Source organism: Kogia breviceps, chromosome 3 (assembly GCF_026419965.1).
Source record: "Kogia breviceps isolate mKogBre1 chromosome 3, mKogBre1 haplotype 1, whole genome shotgun sequence".
In the NCBI taxonomy this organism is placed as follows: Eukaryota; Metazoa; Chordata; class Mammalia; order Artiodactyla; family Physeteridae; genus Kogia; species Kogia breviceps.
In genome coordinates, this window is record NC_081312.1 from 88251147 (window position 1) to 88269271 (window position 18125).

The 18125-nt window shown below is 46.2% G+C and overlaps 1 protein-coding gene across 1 annotated transcript; it reads right to left on the reverse strand.

Moving 5' to 3' along the window:
* Positions 1–751: 751 nt before the first annotated feature.
* Positions 752–15663, reverse strand: PATL2 (PAT1 homolog 2). Its single transcript, XM_059059447.2, is given in 17 exon segments — positions 752–770; positions 1213–1362; positions 1930–2027; positions 2694–2834; positions 3355–3514; positions 3670–3797; positions 3898–3951; positions 4166–4263; positions 4361–4481; positions 5765–5906; positions 6136–6207; positions 6687–6829; positions 7547–7627; positions 8246–8475; positions 9081–9171; positions 15526–15543; positions 15546–15663. Coding segments are annotated over 17 exon segments (1788 nt in total). The 5' UTR covers positions 15588–15663.
* Positions 15664–18125: the final 2462 nt, after the last annotated feature.

Below are 18125 nucleotides of genomic sequence, written 5' to 3' on the forward strand. Positions count from 1 at the left end.
TTCATTCTCACTTTGGGGGCTTTGTGCTCACTAGTGCCTCTGCATGGAATACTTGTCATTGATTCCAGCTTCATTGTAACCTCTACTGACAGGCCTTCCATTCCACTCCAGTCACTCATCCCCCAATTTTGTTTTCACCATGGTATTTAACACTATTTGATGTCTTCTGTCAGTTCCTGTCCAATCAGAATGTAAGCTTCAGAAGAGCAGGGGCTTTTCCTTGGTCACCACTGCTTCTCAACCACCTAAAATGGTACCTGGTTCATAAAAGGGACTCATGTTTTTTGATGAGTACATGACCTTGTTTGTCAAAGTAAACCAAACATCCCATATCTCAAAGGAGATATTTATATAAAACACTCTTAGCTCAGCTAGGGCTACTTATAAAAAACGGCAACAGTGGAACAGTTTCCAAGGTCAGCCTATTAGACATAACAAGGACTTGTCCCTTACATTAAGGACACTTGAAGCTTCACACATAGGACGTATAATGAAAGCCGTTTTCTTAACTTACAAACAAACTGCCACACTTCATTCTGTTATCTTTTTAATTATACCTCATTTTGCCATGCCTTTTTAGGCACATAGTTCATAGTTTTTGAAGCACAAGAAAAGGTTTTGGGCAGGGTTCACCAATATATCAAGGCATACAACTGTCTTCAGACTCTGGATCGCTTTAGGCAAAACCCATACACAACTAGCGTCTGATCATTAAACTCTTCCCACATATACGTATTCCGGAACAACCTGATCAGTAGATCAAGGCAAACCTACAAAGAGAAGAGGTGTTAACTCCAAACAACTTCCCTTTAAAATATTGTGTGATGTGATTAATATGTCTCTTTCCAGCAGATGGTAAGTTCTGAGAGATGACCTACATGTTGTTTGTGTTTACATCTTATTTACATTTGAGTTGTCCCTCAAATACTTCTTTAATGAACAGTTCATCTTCTCAAACTAGTTCTTACCCTCAGATAGCTTAGCATGATAAATAATCAAAGTTCCTGGGAATAAATGGAAGGGTTTGGCTGAAGAAACAGGCCCCACGACCCTAACTTGGAGCAGACTGGTTACTCAGTAAGTACCAATGTCTAGAAATACTTCTAAAAGCAAGTTATCCTCTTTACTCTTGGTTTAAAAGTAGTAGAGAAGTGACAGAACCTAGTCTGGGCTTGAACAGGGGGCTATGACCTTGTTTCCACAGTCACTTACTCCATCCTAGCCTCCAGCTGCTGTACCAATTGTTTGTCCACGTGGTGACAGAACAGAGGAAGAAGGTTGCTGGGGAAGGCCAGGGGTTCTGCCAGAGAGGCTGTGGGCATTTGAGCTATCTCCCAGGCAGTGAGAACTACCATGTCTGTCCTGGAGGGCACAGAAGTAATACATCAGCATCTTTGTATGCATGCAGGAAATAGGCTCAGGGTCCAGGTTTCTTATTATCTTTCTACCACCACTATCACCCTCTGTACCTCCAGCAACTAAGAGAGAACATTTGCACATTTGGTATGTGCCAGGCAATGTTTAATGCTTTACACATCTTCCATCTCATTTAATCTTTAGATCTACTAATTGGTTAGTACCCTTATCCTTAGATCCCTAGTTTATAGATGAGGAAACAGGCTAAGGAAAGTAAAATAATGTGCCCCAATGTTATGTTCCTGATAAGTGACAGAAGGAGAATTCACACCTAGGTCTGTGAGAAATTAAAGGGACAAGCTTTAGAGTCTATCTTACACTGCCTTCCATGGGGGACAACACTCTAGGGCACTACAGAAAAAAAAAAAAAAGGGCAGAACAGCTACAACTCTGTTCCTCTGTCCAACCTCCTCCCTGGTGCTTGAATAAACCACTCAGGAAACATCTCATCTGGCTCAGCCTATACATCCCAGGGGTACTGAAATAGTATTTACAAGGCTTTTATGATCTTACCAAGCTGTGTGGTCACTGTTGGGTTCCTCTAGGGAAGAATCCAGGGATATCAGCTGTTCCCCATGACTCAACAGGGCATAGAGCAAAGATATTCCAAACTGCAAGTGATAAAGTATCCAGAGTAAGATGAGTTTACCCTAGGCATTCAGTGCTTCCCTGGCTCTGCTATTTCCCAACTAAAAGGGCAAGTTCACAGGTACAAATGGAGTCCAACACCCATAAACCCATCAAGTTTTATACTGGCTGGCCAAGAACTCTGAGCCCTTTCCAAGGAAACCACTGCTCTGAATATTCCAAAAGATTCCTCTGAGGAGTTGATTAAATGCACACTTGTGGGCTCCGCCCCCGGAATCAGAGACCGTAGATCAGGAACAGACCCAGGAATCTGACGCGGGTAGGCTGTGGAGCCCATTTTAAGAGGCATTGCTTTAGGCAAAGATCTTCAGAGGGGTTCACAATATAATCCAGTAGGTTATTAGAAGATATGAGATCTTTCACATCTAGAGTCTCATCTTGTATTTATTATGTACCTAAGGTAAGTATAGTGTTCCATGTATATGATTTAAAAACACACACAGGTGGTATAGTTCAGCATTTTTTGGTAAAAGGGATTCACTATCAAAAATGTTTGGTGACTTGTGATCTAGAGGTGATAGCAGCACCACCATCAGGGAGCTTGTTAAAAAAGCAGCCCCACCCTGGGTCCGTTCCAGGTAGCACCTGGAGCCACCTGTGGAAAGACAAAAACCTCCCACGCGTGTTACCTGATTCTGCAGCACCACAGTGACTGGCCGCTCTGAGGAGTCAGGTGGTTGCAGCATGAGTCCCTGAAGCCCTTGGAGGAGTTCATGGAAGGTCAAGTGGCTGATACATTTTCCCAGTGGTTCGAATAACATTTGCAGGGCCTGCAAGAAGGTCAGTAAGGGCCTCTCTCTGACTCCTCGGCAACCTCACCTCCGGTCTCTTTCCTTGCTCACCTGCCTCTGCCCCCTTCTGGTCAGGTCAGACCTACCAGGCCTATCACCACTCAGGTGTCTCCATCCCTAACACTGGTCCTTCAATACCCACTTGTTTAGGATGCCTTCCCTAAGCAAAGTAGCTATGGGGTTCACCACTTATCAGGGAGTCCTGAGCTTCTCAACCTCCAGAGCACATTCACACCTGTGTAACCATAGGCCCATGGGTTTTCCTTTCTTCATTTGCCTGAAGATGATCAGCTGTTCCTGTGGCAGTTTGTTCTGTAACCCCCTCACCTGAGGGTAGTAGAGTCAACACTCCTCACTGCCCAGCACCTTCTCTGGCTTCTCTGGGGGTGGGGATCGGAAGGAGGAGGAGGAGGAGGAGGAGGAAGGGGAAGAGGAGGAGGAACAAACATTCCTAACTCATCCACAAAACCATCCTCTCCTCCACTCAGTGCCACAGTACCTGATCAGCCACATCCCTCTTGACAAGGAGGGGCAGATGGCGGGTGATGGCCAGAAGAAGGCTGACAGTTCGATCTCGGGGCAGCAAGGGGAGCAGCCGGGCCACTAGGGCTTTTCCCTTCCTCACGGAGAGCACCTGCAGGAAGCCATCCGCTGCCTCCCTACAGGTGACATAGGAGAGCATTGCAGGGATCTGCATAGAGCAAAGGGCCACAGGCCAGAAAGGAGAGGCAGAAGCTAAGCCACTGTCTTTGCTGAGCCATCCCTTCCTGGGCTGAGGTGTGACCCCCCCCCACACACACACACACACACTCACTCCACATTATTCTGTTCCTGGGTCTTTAAGGCCTGGAAGAGCTTCTCAAGCTGGCTGCTCTGCTGCTCACAGGGCTGTGCGGGCCCATCCTTCTGGCCCTCCTCTATCTCTAGTAACTGAAGGAACAGCTGGGAATGTGAGGGTGGGGAGGGAGGAAGAAGGGGTCAATGTGAGTATATCCTGTTCTCAAGGGAGGTAAGGAATTCACTGCTAAGGCTGATGTCTCACCTTCTCAATCCGGTACAACACCTGAAGCCTCTGACTGCTTGCAGCTCCTGTCTCCTAGACAAAGAGTCCCTGGCTGTCAGCCACACCTCCACAGCAGCAGCCCAAGCCTAGGTGAGCTAGAACGTGATCTGGAAAGGCTAGACCCACAAAGCCCGATCACTCTTGTTCCTCACTCTTAAGTCACAACCTGAACTCAAGCATGAGAGTGTTCCAGACCTTTCTCCAAAACAGGGGAGAGAAAAAGGCAGTAGGAAGATAATGCTCCTACCTGCTCTTGAGTTCCATGGGGCACAGCATCAATAGCTCGGCGAGGGCTAAAACACGTTGATACAGCTACCTGGCCAAGGGAACCCTCGATTCGAACCACTGCATGGAAGAAGTCAGCCGGGCACGTGCCCCTCTGCTTTCCACCTGTGTCTACCCGGATGTCCACCCCAACCCAGCAGGTCAGCCCCGGTCCTACCTGACTCATAAGCCTCCGCCTTCTGAATGTAAGGCGTGACCAGCTTGAAGGACTCAAACCTGCTCCTTCGCCCAAGCAGCTCTTCATCTGCCTGCTTCTTCTCTAGTTTCTGATAATATTCCTGAGAGTCCATGGATTAGTCAAATGTATACTCATTGGCTGAACTTAGAGTTAGGGCTCTGCAATGCAACCTCTTAATATACCCTTGCCTACAGCATTCATTCCAGAAATGCTCCTGGCACCTTAGGGCCTTATAGTCACCACTATAATGCATCTTAAAGCACCCTAGGCCTCATGCCACCTGTTTTAGGGTCCCCATCCTAAGGACTTGAAGAGCTAGTACCACCACCAGATCTGATGGAAAGGCAGAGAGCAAAGCAGAGAGCAAAGCAGAGAGCCAGCAAGCAAATGTGTCCCAGGGTCTGCAAACTTCCTGCAATATTTATCCCAGGTTACACATGGGACACTGCTATCCTTCCCCCTCCCCATTTTAATTTGGTGATCCTACCTGTGCTCTCCAAAATCAGAGTTATCTGATGGTACAAAGACCAATCAGCAGCGTGAAGTACAGAGAGAACACTATTTCAATTGGCCTCTAGGCCAGTTCTAGGCTTGTGAGGATTTGTGCAGCAGCTCTAATATTTTAAGGAAGACTGTGAAACCCAGAACTAAAATAAAGCCACTGACTGAGAGACAAACAAGGATTTAAATACAGCTCCTTCATTGAGGAGCAATGTCTAAAAGTCAACTGTGGAAGATGATCACATTCAAGCAATCCTGGCAGAAGGCAGAGGGTTTTGAAGCTGGTGGGAAGAAAGGAAGAAGGTAATGTCAATAGGAAGGAGATAAAGGTGGTAACCTCAATAGGGGTCTCATGGAGGTTGAGGAGAAATTGAAATACAACTTAAACAACCCAAAACTCATGGACAAAGGGCAGACAGGAGGCTGACAGAAAGGAGTCCAAAAGTCTGCCAGCATTTGTTCAATTCAAGAAATTGAATCCCATTACTTATAAAAGTTCCCTGTGTTTTAGATCTTAAAAAGTAAAAAGTAAGTAGATGAATGTTTATAACAAGTCATTTCTGAGAGAAACCAAAGTGTACAAAGATGAGAGAGTCCTCATTTGCTGGCTGAATAGGAGAAATTCTTGGCAAAGGACGGAGACAGAAACTTCAGAGTGTGTTTGGGGTATCATAACTAATCCCATGTGGCTGAAATTTAGGAGAAGAAGGGGAAGGAGTTTGGACGTCAAGTGTAGAAATATGACCCCCATCCTTTAGCAATCGTTCCTCCCACCTGAAGGGACGTGGCCACGGTGAGGGGAAGGGAGAATCTCAGAGGACCCACGGAGTCAGGCCCATTTGACACCAAGGTCAGAGGCTGGGCAAAGGCCCTGGGGCTCACCTGGTAGTAATAGTCATCCAGGCGGGGGTTCTCACTCTGCAACTGAACCATCTGCACTTTTACCACCCAGTCCTTCTCTTTTCGGGTCATGAGGTTAGCATAGGGGTCTGGCTGCTGAGACCAAGGCTTCTTGGCTGGGGGACTTCAAGCCAGGAGGAGTGTCCCTTTAGACCTACCCACCCCTGCCACAGAGAACTCCCCCAAGGAGTGGAGAGCTCGGAGCGGGATGTCGGGGGAGGACAGCAGAGTGCAGAGGTGGGCCGGGGTGTGAGAGGCTTAACTGGTGGGGCTTTGGGGGAGGTGCTCTGTCACAAGGGAAACCCCAGCATGCAGGGGGTTCCCCTGAATCCTGCTTCTCCTCTCGGTTTTACCTTGGTGGTCCACCATGCTGCTGCTGTTGCTTCAAGATCCGCTGGTGCTGAGGGTGGAGCTGGGTCAGATGACTGGGAAGACGTAGAAGGAAACTTGGGCTGGGTGGGAGCAAGCTCTCAGCCCCCCGCCCCCATTCCTTTAGCCTCTGGGAACCTCAGCCAGACATCTAAGGGACCCTACCTGCTTATGACCCTGCCCAGGCATCAGCCACATGAAGCATCACTATCCTAGCTCGGCAGGACTTACCTCCCCTCCAGGATATGGTTTTCCCTGAAACTTGGCTGCAGGAAATCCAGACACAATATAAAACCATTTGGCCTGGTTGTCAGGACTTCTGAGTCCCACTCTCAGTTCTGCCATGCTGGCTGACCTCAGATAGTCCCTGGGCCTCCATTTCCTTACCTGTGAGGGGAAGGAATTGCACTCTACCACATCCTTCTCTTAGTGAGTTTCTCTAAGTATTCTCTGTGGCAGTTGGTAGAGGGGCAGCCATGCCTCCTGAGACTTCTGGAGAAGAGCTGAGCCTTTCCTAGACCCTCCGAACCAGTACCTGAGCCTAAGGGGCCACGAGGTCGACGGGCTGCAGAGGACAGATGGGTCTGGCGAGGGCAGTTGAGGTCCGAAGTGCAGGGCTGCAGTGCTGGTGCTGGGAAAGGCAGGCCGGAAAGGAAGTGGTGCCAGGTAGTCCAGGGTCTGGGAGAGGAATTTCAGGGTCTGGGAGAAGAGCATCTCCACCAACAGAATCCTGCTTTTGTTGTTGATTGCCTTTCTGCCTCTATGGTCTCACCTGCCTTTTCCTTCAAGAACCTTACTCAAAATTTTGCCATCTTGGGGCCCCTCGAGCCAGTTGTGAGGACACCAGACTGTGGATCCCGTTCTTGTTTCCAACAGGTTTGTCACCTCCTAGGGGGCAACTCCATGGACCCTGACAAGGTGGAGGCCTGTGCTTTCCCCACTGTGTGCGAGTCAACTCCCTGCCCTTTCTTCTCTGAGCGTTCACTCAGATCTTGTCTTTAGCCACTGGGGCCGTGCTTAGCTCTTTTCAGACACCTCTGAAGCCCCCCTTAGTCTGCAATTCCCTTCTCTTCTCCCTGCTGGATTTCTGGCAATTGCTCTACCCCAGACCATATGCTCTTTCTAGCACTAGGCTCAGTGCTGCTTATATTCTGTAAGATGGAATAGTTTGTCCTTTTCATAGGAAGGCCAGTTGTCCCAGTACCACCACTGTTGTTTACCAAGCTACCCCGCATAAGGGGCGTTTCCCCCTTCCTACCCACACTTCACTTTGGTCGCTGCATCTCCAGAGCAAGGTCAAGGGCACAGTGAACGTAATGGAAATAAGGGACAGGCGGCATGCTGCTTCTCAACACCCAGCCTATTTCTCACAGGATGGAGACGGGAGTGACTCACCTGCCACAGAAAGTGCAAGGAAGCAGGCGACATCCCCAGCACACCGGGGGCCTTGATTCCAGGGGAGCTGAGAAGACCTTTCTGGAATGAGAGGGAGGAAACCCCAGGCTGAAATGAGCCCCTGTGGCATCATCTACATTCACCTGTGTTAATGGGGGGAGGGGAGCAGCAGGTCCAACCATTTCCAATACCCAGGACAGTGGCAGCCTGGCCCTCCCTCAATTTTCAAAGTCAATACAATCAAGACCCCTCTTCTTCCACTGAAGGGAAGCCAGACTGGCATCTTAGGAGTTAAGCTGAAGCAGGGTCTGAGTAACTTCATTTCTACGTGGGACTTCTTTGTGTCTCTCCACCTGCTGGGGGAATCCAAGGGAATAAAGACCAGGGATGGACTGGGAAGACACAGGGGCCCAGGGTCAAAGATGACTCACTTTCACCACCAGGAGCAGGGCCAGCATGTCTAGGTGATGCACAGCCCTGCTAGGACCTGGATTCAGGTGAGGGCTGCATCAGAAACGAAGTAGGAGACAGAAGAAAAGAGGGAAGGAAGGAGAGAGTCTTTACTGGGGTTCAAGCCTGAAATAGAAAGTGTTAGCCCACCTAGAAAGGGGTGAAGAAGAGGAGAGAGATGTGTAGCAAAAGCCTGTGAGATGCAGACAGTTCAGGACAACCCTCCCCCACATCCTCCTGCTATGGTACCTGGATGTTACGGACAGCACTGAGGACAGCTGGATCCCCGAGATCATTCTCTTCCTCCTCCTCTTCCTGCTCCTCCTCCTCCTCCAGGTCAGGGGCTAAATCTGGGTCCAGCTCCTCCTCCCTCTCTTCTTCATTTTGTTCCTCTTCCTCCAACTGGGAGGCACACACCAGCACGTCCTTAAGAGCCAAGGGGTCATAGGACTTGCCTGGGCTTTGGTTTAAGTGGGTGCCTGAGGAGGAAGTAGACAGGGGTTCAGCTGTGAAGGGTCTGGTCTAGAGAGGATGCTTCTCTGTAGCACTTCTGTTCACAAGCCATCTCCAGCACCATCTTCAAACATCTTCTCTTGTTCTATGAGTTTAACTCAGCCTCACTACCCCAGGGCGCCTCTAACCATCCCCACTAGAGCAAACAGAACCTGGCAGGTGCCAATCACTTTCACTTTCTTCATCCCCTCTTCCATTGCCTCATTAGTCCCACCACAGGCTTCTCTACCTGCTCACCCCCTCTGACAGCCCTTTCTGTGCCTCTTTAATCAACCAAGTTCCAGCTGCCCTGACTCATGACAATTTAACCTTAGCGTGCCAGGGATTTTATACCTATCTGTTCGTTCAATTCTCACAACAACCACACAAGTCCGGTATTGATCATTTTTCTCTGAAGGTGAGGAAAATACAGGGCCTGTAAAAGTTATCTCAGTCACCGTCATGATGTTGCTGGGAATCACTCCCAGCAATTCTGGACATCCAAACCCATGTCTATCCACTGAACCAGACCATCAAACTGCCGCACTCCCGGGTCTTTTATCAGATCCCACAGACCACTTGGTGATACTACCTTGAAGGCATTTCATCTCTTCGGGCTGGCAGACTTGCTCCATGACTGTTTCCTCTGGTGAGAGAGCATTGTCAGCCTCTGGAAGGTAAGCCTGGAAAAAGGAAGAGACCCAGAGACCCTGTCCTGGGTAAGGATGGTGTGGCACCCAAACAGCCAAGGTCACCCCCAAGCAAGGTTGTCAGAAAAGTTTTGACCCAGATCTGAAGGAGCAGGACCCTAGGCTCTCAGACTGCCCTAAATCTCCACCCTCTGACCTCACTAGCCCAGCTCTAGGGAGCTGTCCTGCAAAAGGACAGAAAGTAGAAGCAGGGCTAGGAATTGGAGGGGAAGTACTTCTACACAGTCACCACCAGCCTCGGTCTCTGCACGGGGAGGGGGCTCACAGCTGCCTGGGTGGCAACACCCACCCCAGGACTGTGGCTGTCCTTCCTGCTTAGCTTAGCCATGGCGGCCTGGGCCAGGCAGGCTCGCTGCCCCTGGCTTTAAGATTCCCAGCCCCTCCCCTGCTCCCCTGTTAAAGGGCCAGCATCCCAACCACTGCATCCTGGTAGAAATGTCAGAAGACAAACTCATGAGAAAGAAAACTCTTGAAAGGGCAAGAGAAGTAAAGTGCATTTTTATCCATCCATGGTCGTGAGTACAGTTTATTAGGATCGCTATTTGGGAGCAGATATTTAAAAAGAGGATCCCTGTTTTCTACACCCTTAATAGGAATTTTGTGAGGTTCTGTTCTCTTCAATCTCTAAGCTTTGCTCCATTAAATTGGATAGAAAATCCCTGGGTGGATCTTGACGCAATTACTGAGCAGCCAAGTTCTCAGTGCTTCAGGGCAGGGTGCTTGTGGATCCTTAAGGTCCACCTGGTGATGCTTGACCTTCACTGTGTCCTTGAGCCTGCTTGAGCTTGAGTCTACTAAGCACTCCTACTGACGAGGGACCCCTGTGAATATAGAAGCCAGATCTTCGAGGTAAAAACACTTTTGCATGAGTTACACAGATAATCCCATATCTTCTTGGCTGCTGTAAATGGAAAACTGGTTTAGAAGCTCAGGACTAAAAAGAAAAGGAAACAACAAAAACAAGCACCTCAGGACTGCTGGTGGCAAAACCTGAGACCCATCTGCACCTCATCTAGCCCCTCTGCAATTCTGGGTTCTGTGCCCACACCCTGTGTTCAGCTGAAGCACACAGGCTTTACAGAACTTCTGAATAAAATTTAAAATGAAGCTAATTCTCTACATTAAAAATGCAAGTTAGGGCCCTATTGTCATGGTTATAAGGCCATGATTCTTGGTGCCTCTAAAGAAAAATATTCTTTTCAAAAGTTTTGCTCTGGGCTTCCCTGGCGGCGCAGTGGTTGAGAATCTGCCTGCCGATGCAGGGCACACGAGTTCGTGCCCCGGTCCGGGAAGATCCCACATGCCGCGGAGAGCCTGGGCCCGTGAGCAATGGCCGCTGAGCCTGCGCGTCTGGAGCCTGAGCTCCGCAACGGGAGAGGCCACAACAGTGAGAGGCCCGCGTACCGCAAAAAAAAAAAAAAAAAAAAAAAAAGTTTTGCTGTAGGTAGAACCATATGGGTGAGGGAAAAAATTTAAATAGCTTGAAAGTTATTGAAATTATTTTCAAATATCTAATTGGGTTCAGGCCTTTTTGTTTTGTTTTTTGTTTTTTGGCGGTACGCGGGCCTCTCACTGTTGTGGCCTCTCCTGTTGCGGAGCACAGGCTCCGGACGCGCAGGCTCAGCGGCCATGGCTCACGGGCCCAGCCGCTCCACGGCATGTGGGGTCTTCCCTGACCGGGCACGAACCCGTGTCCCCTGCATTGGCAGGCGGACTCTCAACCACTGCGCCACCAGAGAAGCCCCAGGCCTTTTTGGTAATGCTATTCAGCTGTTTCTCTCAATAACTCCCTAATCATTTACCCTGGTATTATTATCAAAAGGGCCAAATGGTGGGCTTCCCTGGTGGCACAGTGGTTAAGAATCTGTCTGCCAATGTAGGAGACACGGGTTCGAGCCCTGGTCTGGGAAGATCCCACATGCCACGGAGCAACTTAAGCCTGTGTGCTACAACTACTGAGCCTGCGCTTTAGAGCCTGTGAGCCACAACTACTGTGCCCATGTGCTACAGCTACTGAAGCCTGCGTGCCTAGAGCCTATGCTCTGCAACAAGAGAAGCCACTGCAGTGAGAAGCCTGCGGCACTGCAACGAAGAGTAGCCCCCACTCGCTGCAACTAGAGAAAGCCTGTGTGCAGCAAAGAAGACCCAACACAGCCAAAAATAAAAATAAATTAAGAAATTAATTTTTTTTAAAGGGCCAAATGGTGACTTTCAGGGTTCCAGAAGTGATTTATTGGGTTGTTATAGAGACCAGGTGTTGGGGGAGATTCACTTGCTGTATGCAGAACTTCATTTTGAAGGCACTTCAAAATGGTACTTCCTTGTACCAACTAGTACCAGAGCAGGTGGACTAGGGGTAGTCTGCAAGATTACAGCCCTCTCTTGGCTGTTTGAAGTTTCACTTGGTACCTAGAGCCTTTTGTAAAAGTCCCCTCCACTTTTGAAGTCTTGTATGTCTACTGATCCTTTCGATTTTCTAGCTTTCTGCCATAGTTTGTGCTAAGTTTAAGCCAAACCTGTGCTAACCTTGAGGCATAGGCAGTGAATGAGGCAATGCTACCCATGGACTCTTAGACCTTCCCATAATAGAATAAGAAGTACAGACAGCTTAACAGGACTTTCGGATCAGATAAAAGATATATTAGAACTGTATAGCACAGGGAACTATATGTAGTATCCTGTGATAAACCATAATGGAAAAGAATATTAAAAAATGTGTATATATATATATATATATATATAACTGAATCACTTTGCTGTTTAGAAGAAATTAACACAACATTATAAATCAACTATAGTTCAGTTTAAAAAAAAGATACATTACAGAGGTTGGGACTTCCTTGGTGGCACAGTGGGTAAGACTCTGTGCTCCCAATGCAGGGGGCCTGGGTTCAATCCCTGCTCAGGGAACTAGATCCCACATGCATGCCACAACTGAGAGTTCACATGCCACAACTAAGGAGCCTGCATGCCACTCTTAAGGAGCCAGCGAGCTGCAACTGAGCCCGTTTGCCACAACTAAGACCCCACGCAACTAACTAACTGAATATTTAAAAAAGGAATGTTTACATTTGCTGAATAAAACACCTAAGGACTCTTCCACTTTTATGGAGAGACTTTTAATCCATTATTTCAGTTTCTTTAATGGTTGTCAGTCAATTCTGGTTTTCAATTTCTTCTTGAAGCTGTTTTGTTCAATTATATATCTTCTAGGAATTTGTCCATTCCTTGTAAGTTTTCAAATTTATTGGCATAAAGTCATTCATAGTACAAGAGTATCTTTCAAATCCATGCTATACCTGTACTCTGTCCCCCTTTTAACTTCTAACATTATTTATACATTATCCCCTCCTTTTTTCTTCTTCCCAGAGTCTATATATTTTATTAGTCTTTTCAAAACATCACACATAAGTCAGGGTTTCTTCAGGGAAAAATAGGACACTGAAATTGGATAATTTTATTTTTTTTATTTTTATTTTTTGCGGTATGCGGGCCTCTCACTGTTGTGGCCTCTCCCGTTGCGGAGCACAGGCTCCGGACGCACAGGCTCAGCGGCCATGGCTCACGGGCTTAGTTGCTCCGCGGCATGTGGGATCTTCCCGGACCAGGGCACGAACCCGTGTCTCCTGCATCGGCAGGCGGACTCTCAACCACTGCGCCACCAGGGAAGCCCTGGATAATTTTAATAAAATTAAATTTATTAAGATAGAATGTTAATAAAAGGATATTTATAAATGTATAGAAAAAATATAGTGCAATCGTAAGGAATAGTACAGTACCCTGGGACTAGTAACAGTTGGTAGTAACCACTTTAGGCAAGAGAATGGAGTGGTTACCAGAACCTGGAGACCAAAGTAAATTCTTATGGAGCAAAGTTTTAAATATTAAAAAAAAAATTAAACCTCAAAAATATACAAAGAAAATAGTGTAAAAATTTCTTTTTAAATGTGGAGTGAGTAGAGAAGGCCCTTCTAACCATGATCCCAAACCATAAGCCATGAAGGGTGACTGATAATTTTGCCTACATAAAAATGTCCAGCTTCTGAGTGTCAAAAAATAAAGCCATAAACAAAGAGCCATAAACAAAGTCAAAAGAACTTTATTTTGATCTGGTAATCTTATATTTACCTTTAAAAATTATTTAAAAGGACTTTTAGGTGAAGATTCTCTGTAATGTTTCTGAATTTTGAGGACTCAGAAAAAGAGATATTTATGTTAAACCCAGTTCCTTTTATCCATATTTCCTTCACAACTGCTGGTAATCAATATTATCCTATCAGCACCCATGTCAAAATTAACATAACACTGTTGATGGATAATATAAAAATAAAATAGCTATTTTCTCTCACATTTACTTTAAAAATCTTATCCTTAATTATGTGCTGAATATCTTGTAACAGAACATTGCATCCTGTGGGGACTGAGAAATCTTTTACCATGTTCTCACTTCTTCAAAAGGAAAATTCGTCCTAATTTAAATAAATATGACTTTGCATTTTAAATTAATTATCGACATGTGTCTTAATCCATCTGAGCCACTATAACCAAATACCAGAGACTGGGTAACTTATAAACAACAGAAACTTATTTCTCACAGTTCTGGGAGGCTAGAAGTTCAAGATCAAGGTGCCAGCAGATTTGGTGTCTAGTGAGAACCCACTTTCTGGTTCACAGATGGTGCCTTCTCACTGTATCAACACATGGTAAGAAGGACGGGCAAGGGAACTCTGGGGTTTCTTTCATAAGGGTACTGATCCGATTCATGAGGGCTCCACCTTCATGACATAACCACCTCCCAGAGGCCCTCTCCTCCTAATACCATCACCTTGGGGGATAGGATTTCAACATATGAATTTTGGTGGGGGGGGACACAGATATTTAGAACAAAGACATGACCTTTGAGGAATATAGGCTAAGGATATAAAACTACTATTTTTTAACTATTTAAACTATTTTATGTTGAATTACAATATTTGGTTATAAAAATCTCAAAAATGATATTGTTTCCCAAAACTATGCTTCTATTTACATTATAGGACAGGTGCATATGTAGACAAAGAAAAGCTGAGACTTTGTTTTCCAAATCTATATTCAATCTATAATCAGGTAATTCAATTTCTGTGATTAATCTGTAATTGTCACATCTATAAAGAAACTCCTGGTTAAGTGAAACTTTTAAAAAGAGATTGTTGGGTGCTGCATTTAGTCTCAATGTTTTTTTATTTATTAAAAATTTTACTTTTGGGCATCCCTGGTGGCGCAGTGGTTGAGAGTCTGCCTGCCGATGCAGGGGACACGGGTTCGTGCCCCGGTCAGGGAAGATCCCACATGCCGCGGAGCGGCTGGGCCCATGAGCCATGGCCGCTGAGCCTGCGCGTCTGGAGCCTGTGCTCCGCAACGGGAGAGGACCGCGTACTGAAAAAAAAAAAAAATTTACTTTCTTCATTTCAGTGTCCATTCATTTTATTTTTAAAAAATATTTATTTATTTGGTTGTGCTGGGTCTTAATTGCGGCAGGTGGGCTCCTTAGTTGCGGCATGCAAATTCTTAGTTGCAGCATGCATGTGGGATCTAGTTCCCTGACTAGGGATCGAACCCAGGCCTCCTGCATTGGGAGCGCCGAGACTTATCCACTACATCACCAGGGAAGTCTCAATGTTCATTCATTTAAATCACTTATAATATCTGGAAAATTTTTTCACCTTAGGAAAGTGCAGTTTAGGGTTTCATTGAATTATACCTAAGCTCTAAAATATTTCTGTTACACAGAATTGAATGAATTACAATTGAATGAATAAGATTACATAAACAGACAAAAGTGAAGATTTTCCTTTCACATTTAAATTATATTTGTTTTACAAGTAGGACTGCCTGAAAACAAGTTGGAAGAGACTATTAATAACAGTGACAGTGACAGTTTATTGCATTTTTCAGCATCTTTTTTTTTCATGTTAAATAGTTGGGAGTATTAAGTTCAACTTTCCTGCTTACTTTCAAAAAGATGGATTAGCATAAAACCTGAATGGCTGACACTACAACCATGACCATTAAATTGTTCACGGATCAGAACTCAACTCTATCAAAGTTGGTTCCTTGTAAATTTTGATCATGAGCTTTAAATGCTCTAAGCAGAATGTGGATGACGACATTTGCCTAACCCTGATTTGATGCTGACGATGGTTCCAGGATGTCTTTTGGTTTCAGATCCAACTCATCTGTGCCTATAATATATTTCCTCCTATGCTTGGTCCTGTTCCCCCATATTATCCAGGATTAATTCAGAGGAAGTCACCTTTCAGAAATGGTGCTAAATGTATAGTCACCAACCTTAGTGTCTACCATGTGTATACTCTACCTGATTTTCTCTGTTCATAAACTGAGGTTTTCATTCCTGGAGAGGCAAGATGAAAATCAATATCTTTTCCTGCTTTATCTGAAACGTGGTAGTTGATCTCCACTGAGGTGAAAGTCACTGTACAGAAGAGCTGAGGCTAGCTCAGGAGCAGGCTGGCTCTTGTCACCCATCCTTTTGGAAGAGGTGGACTCATCCAAGTTGTCTGAGAAGCTCCAGATAGCGGTGTCAATTGTCCTCAGACCTGGGAGTGTGGTCAGAGAACGGGAGAGATCCAGGTTGGGCTGCAATCACTTTCTGAACACTTGTGGGCCTCTGTGTCCTCAGTACCCTCTTCCTCCTAGTGTTTTATTTTGAAAATTTTCAGTCCTACAAAAAGTTGAGAGAATAATAAAATTAACTTCTGTGTATCCTTTACTTAGCAGTTGATAACATTTTGTTTAGCAATATTCTTAATTTTTTAAAATTAGTTAATTAATTAATTTTTGGCTGTGTTGGGTCTTCATTGTAGCCCGTGGGATTTCTCTAGTTGCATAGAGTGGGGGCTACTCTTTGCTGCGGTGTGCGGGCTTTTCATTGAGGTAGCTTCTCCTGTTGCAGAGCATGGACTTCAGTAGTTGTGATATGCAGGTTCAGTAGTTGTGGCTCGTGGGCTCTAGAGCGCAGGCTCAGTAGTTGCGGTGAACGGCCTTAGTTGCTCCGCAGCATGTGGGATCTTCCCGACCCGTGTTCCGTGCATTGGCAGGCAGATTCTTAACCCCAGCACCACCAGGGGAGTCCTGCAATTTTCTTTAAATAAACTCCTTCTCTGCTACATCAGCGACTTTGGCTGAAAGACTATGAACAGGAAATGCACAGAAGAAAAACAAATAACAAGTAAACATGTGAAACATCTTAAACGTTTCCTCCTTGAGAAAATAATTTCCCTAGACCAGCCCAGTGCCCAGCACTTGGCAAGGTGATAGTAAGTGTTTGTAGAACCTGAATGACTGCTGTGAACACTGAGGCCTGATAGATAGGTTGGGGCCAGGCTAAGAAGAAAGAAGCCAAAGCTCTGGGGCACCTTTGTCCTGGGGACTGGAGGGCTCCTCTTCTTACTCTCCTTCCCTGTTCAGCACTGGCAACAGCAGGTACAGCAGGAGTGGTTTGGCCCACTGGGTGCGTGGTGTCAGAGAGATAGTCCAGAAATGTCAGGGCCAGCTGGGCCCACGTCACTGGGGCTGACCCAGCTCAGTCGGGGCAGTGGTAGGAGGGGGAGGACCAAGGCTCCTGACCAAGCCAGGCTACAGCAAAACTCCTCCCCCCTCAGCTGTTGAGCTGATGATAGCCCTCCCTCACAGGAGAGTACCCAAAATGCGCTGTGTGGCCAGATCTGGTTAACCGACAGGTAAAGACAACATTGAAAAGGCAAATACATACACTGAGCTAGGCTCCTGGGGACCAAGGCCCAAAACTGTGTGATTCTGGAACAGTACAAATGGGGTTTATTTCTTTTTTTCTTGCTGCTGTTATAAATTACCACAAACCTGATGGCTTCAAACAACACAATTTATCATCCTATAGTTCTGTAAGTCAGAAGCCCAACACAAGTCTCCCGGGCTTAAAATTAAGGCAGGGCTGCTTTCCTTTCTGCAGACTATGGGAGATTCCATGTCCTTACCTTTCCCACCTTCTAGAAGTTGCCTACATTCCTTGACTCATGGTCCCTTCTTCATCTGCAAAACCAGCATGCTGCACCTCTCTGATCATACTTCTGTAGTCACATCTCCCTCTGACCACAGTCAGGAAAGTTGTCTGCTTTTTTTTTTTTTTTGCCACTCAGCAGGGCATGCAGGATCCTAGTTCCCCAACCATGGATCAAATTGGTGCCCCCTGCAGTGGAAGCTCAGAGTCCTAACCACTGGACCACCAGGGAAGTCCCAAAGTTCTCCGCTGTTAAGTCCTATGTGGTTACACTGGGCTGACCCCAATCATCTCTGATAATCTCCCCATCTCAAGGTCCTTAACCTGAATCACACCTGCAAAGCCCTTTATGCCATATAAGGTAACATATTAACAGGTTCCAGGAATAATTAGGCTATGAACATCTTTTTTTGGCGGGGAGTGGGGGAGGCATTAGTCTCCCTACCACAAGGAATGGTAAGGAGAAAAGTATAATATTGTTAATGATAAGTAGGCAGCTCTGTACATAACGACATGGAATAGTATCGATGATACATTATGAAATGGAAATAAGCTAGTTCAGTAAGTATTTATAGAATGATCTAAATCTTGTGGAATCTCCCTTGTCCCCAATAAATGCTGAATGAATACTCTCTGAGCCGCACCCCACCGTTCATAGCCTGGCTTCTTCAGGGAGATGGTGCAGCCTACCTCACCCACTCAACTCTCAGGGCACTGGTTTCTTCACAGTCCTCTTTTAGGAGAAGAGTTTAGAAAGGTCCAAGACAACAGAGAGAGGAAAGGATCTGATGCAGGTTCAACATAGCAAGGGACAGCCAGAAAGGACCACACACTGTAATTGACCAGAGGCAAGTGTCAGCCAAGCAATGTGGAAAGTGAGAAGGTGAGGCTT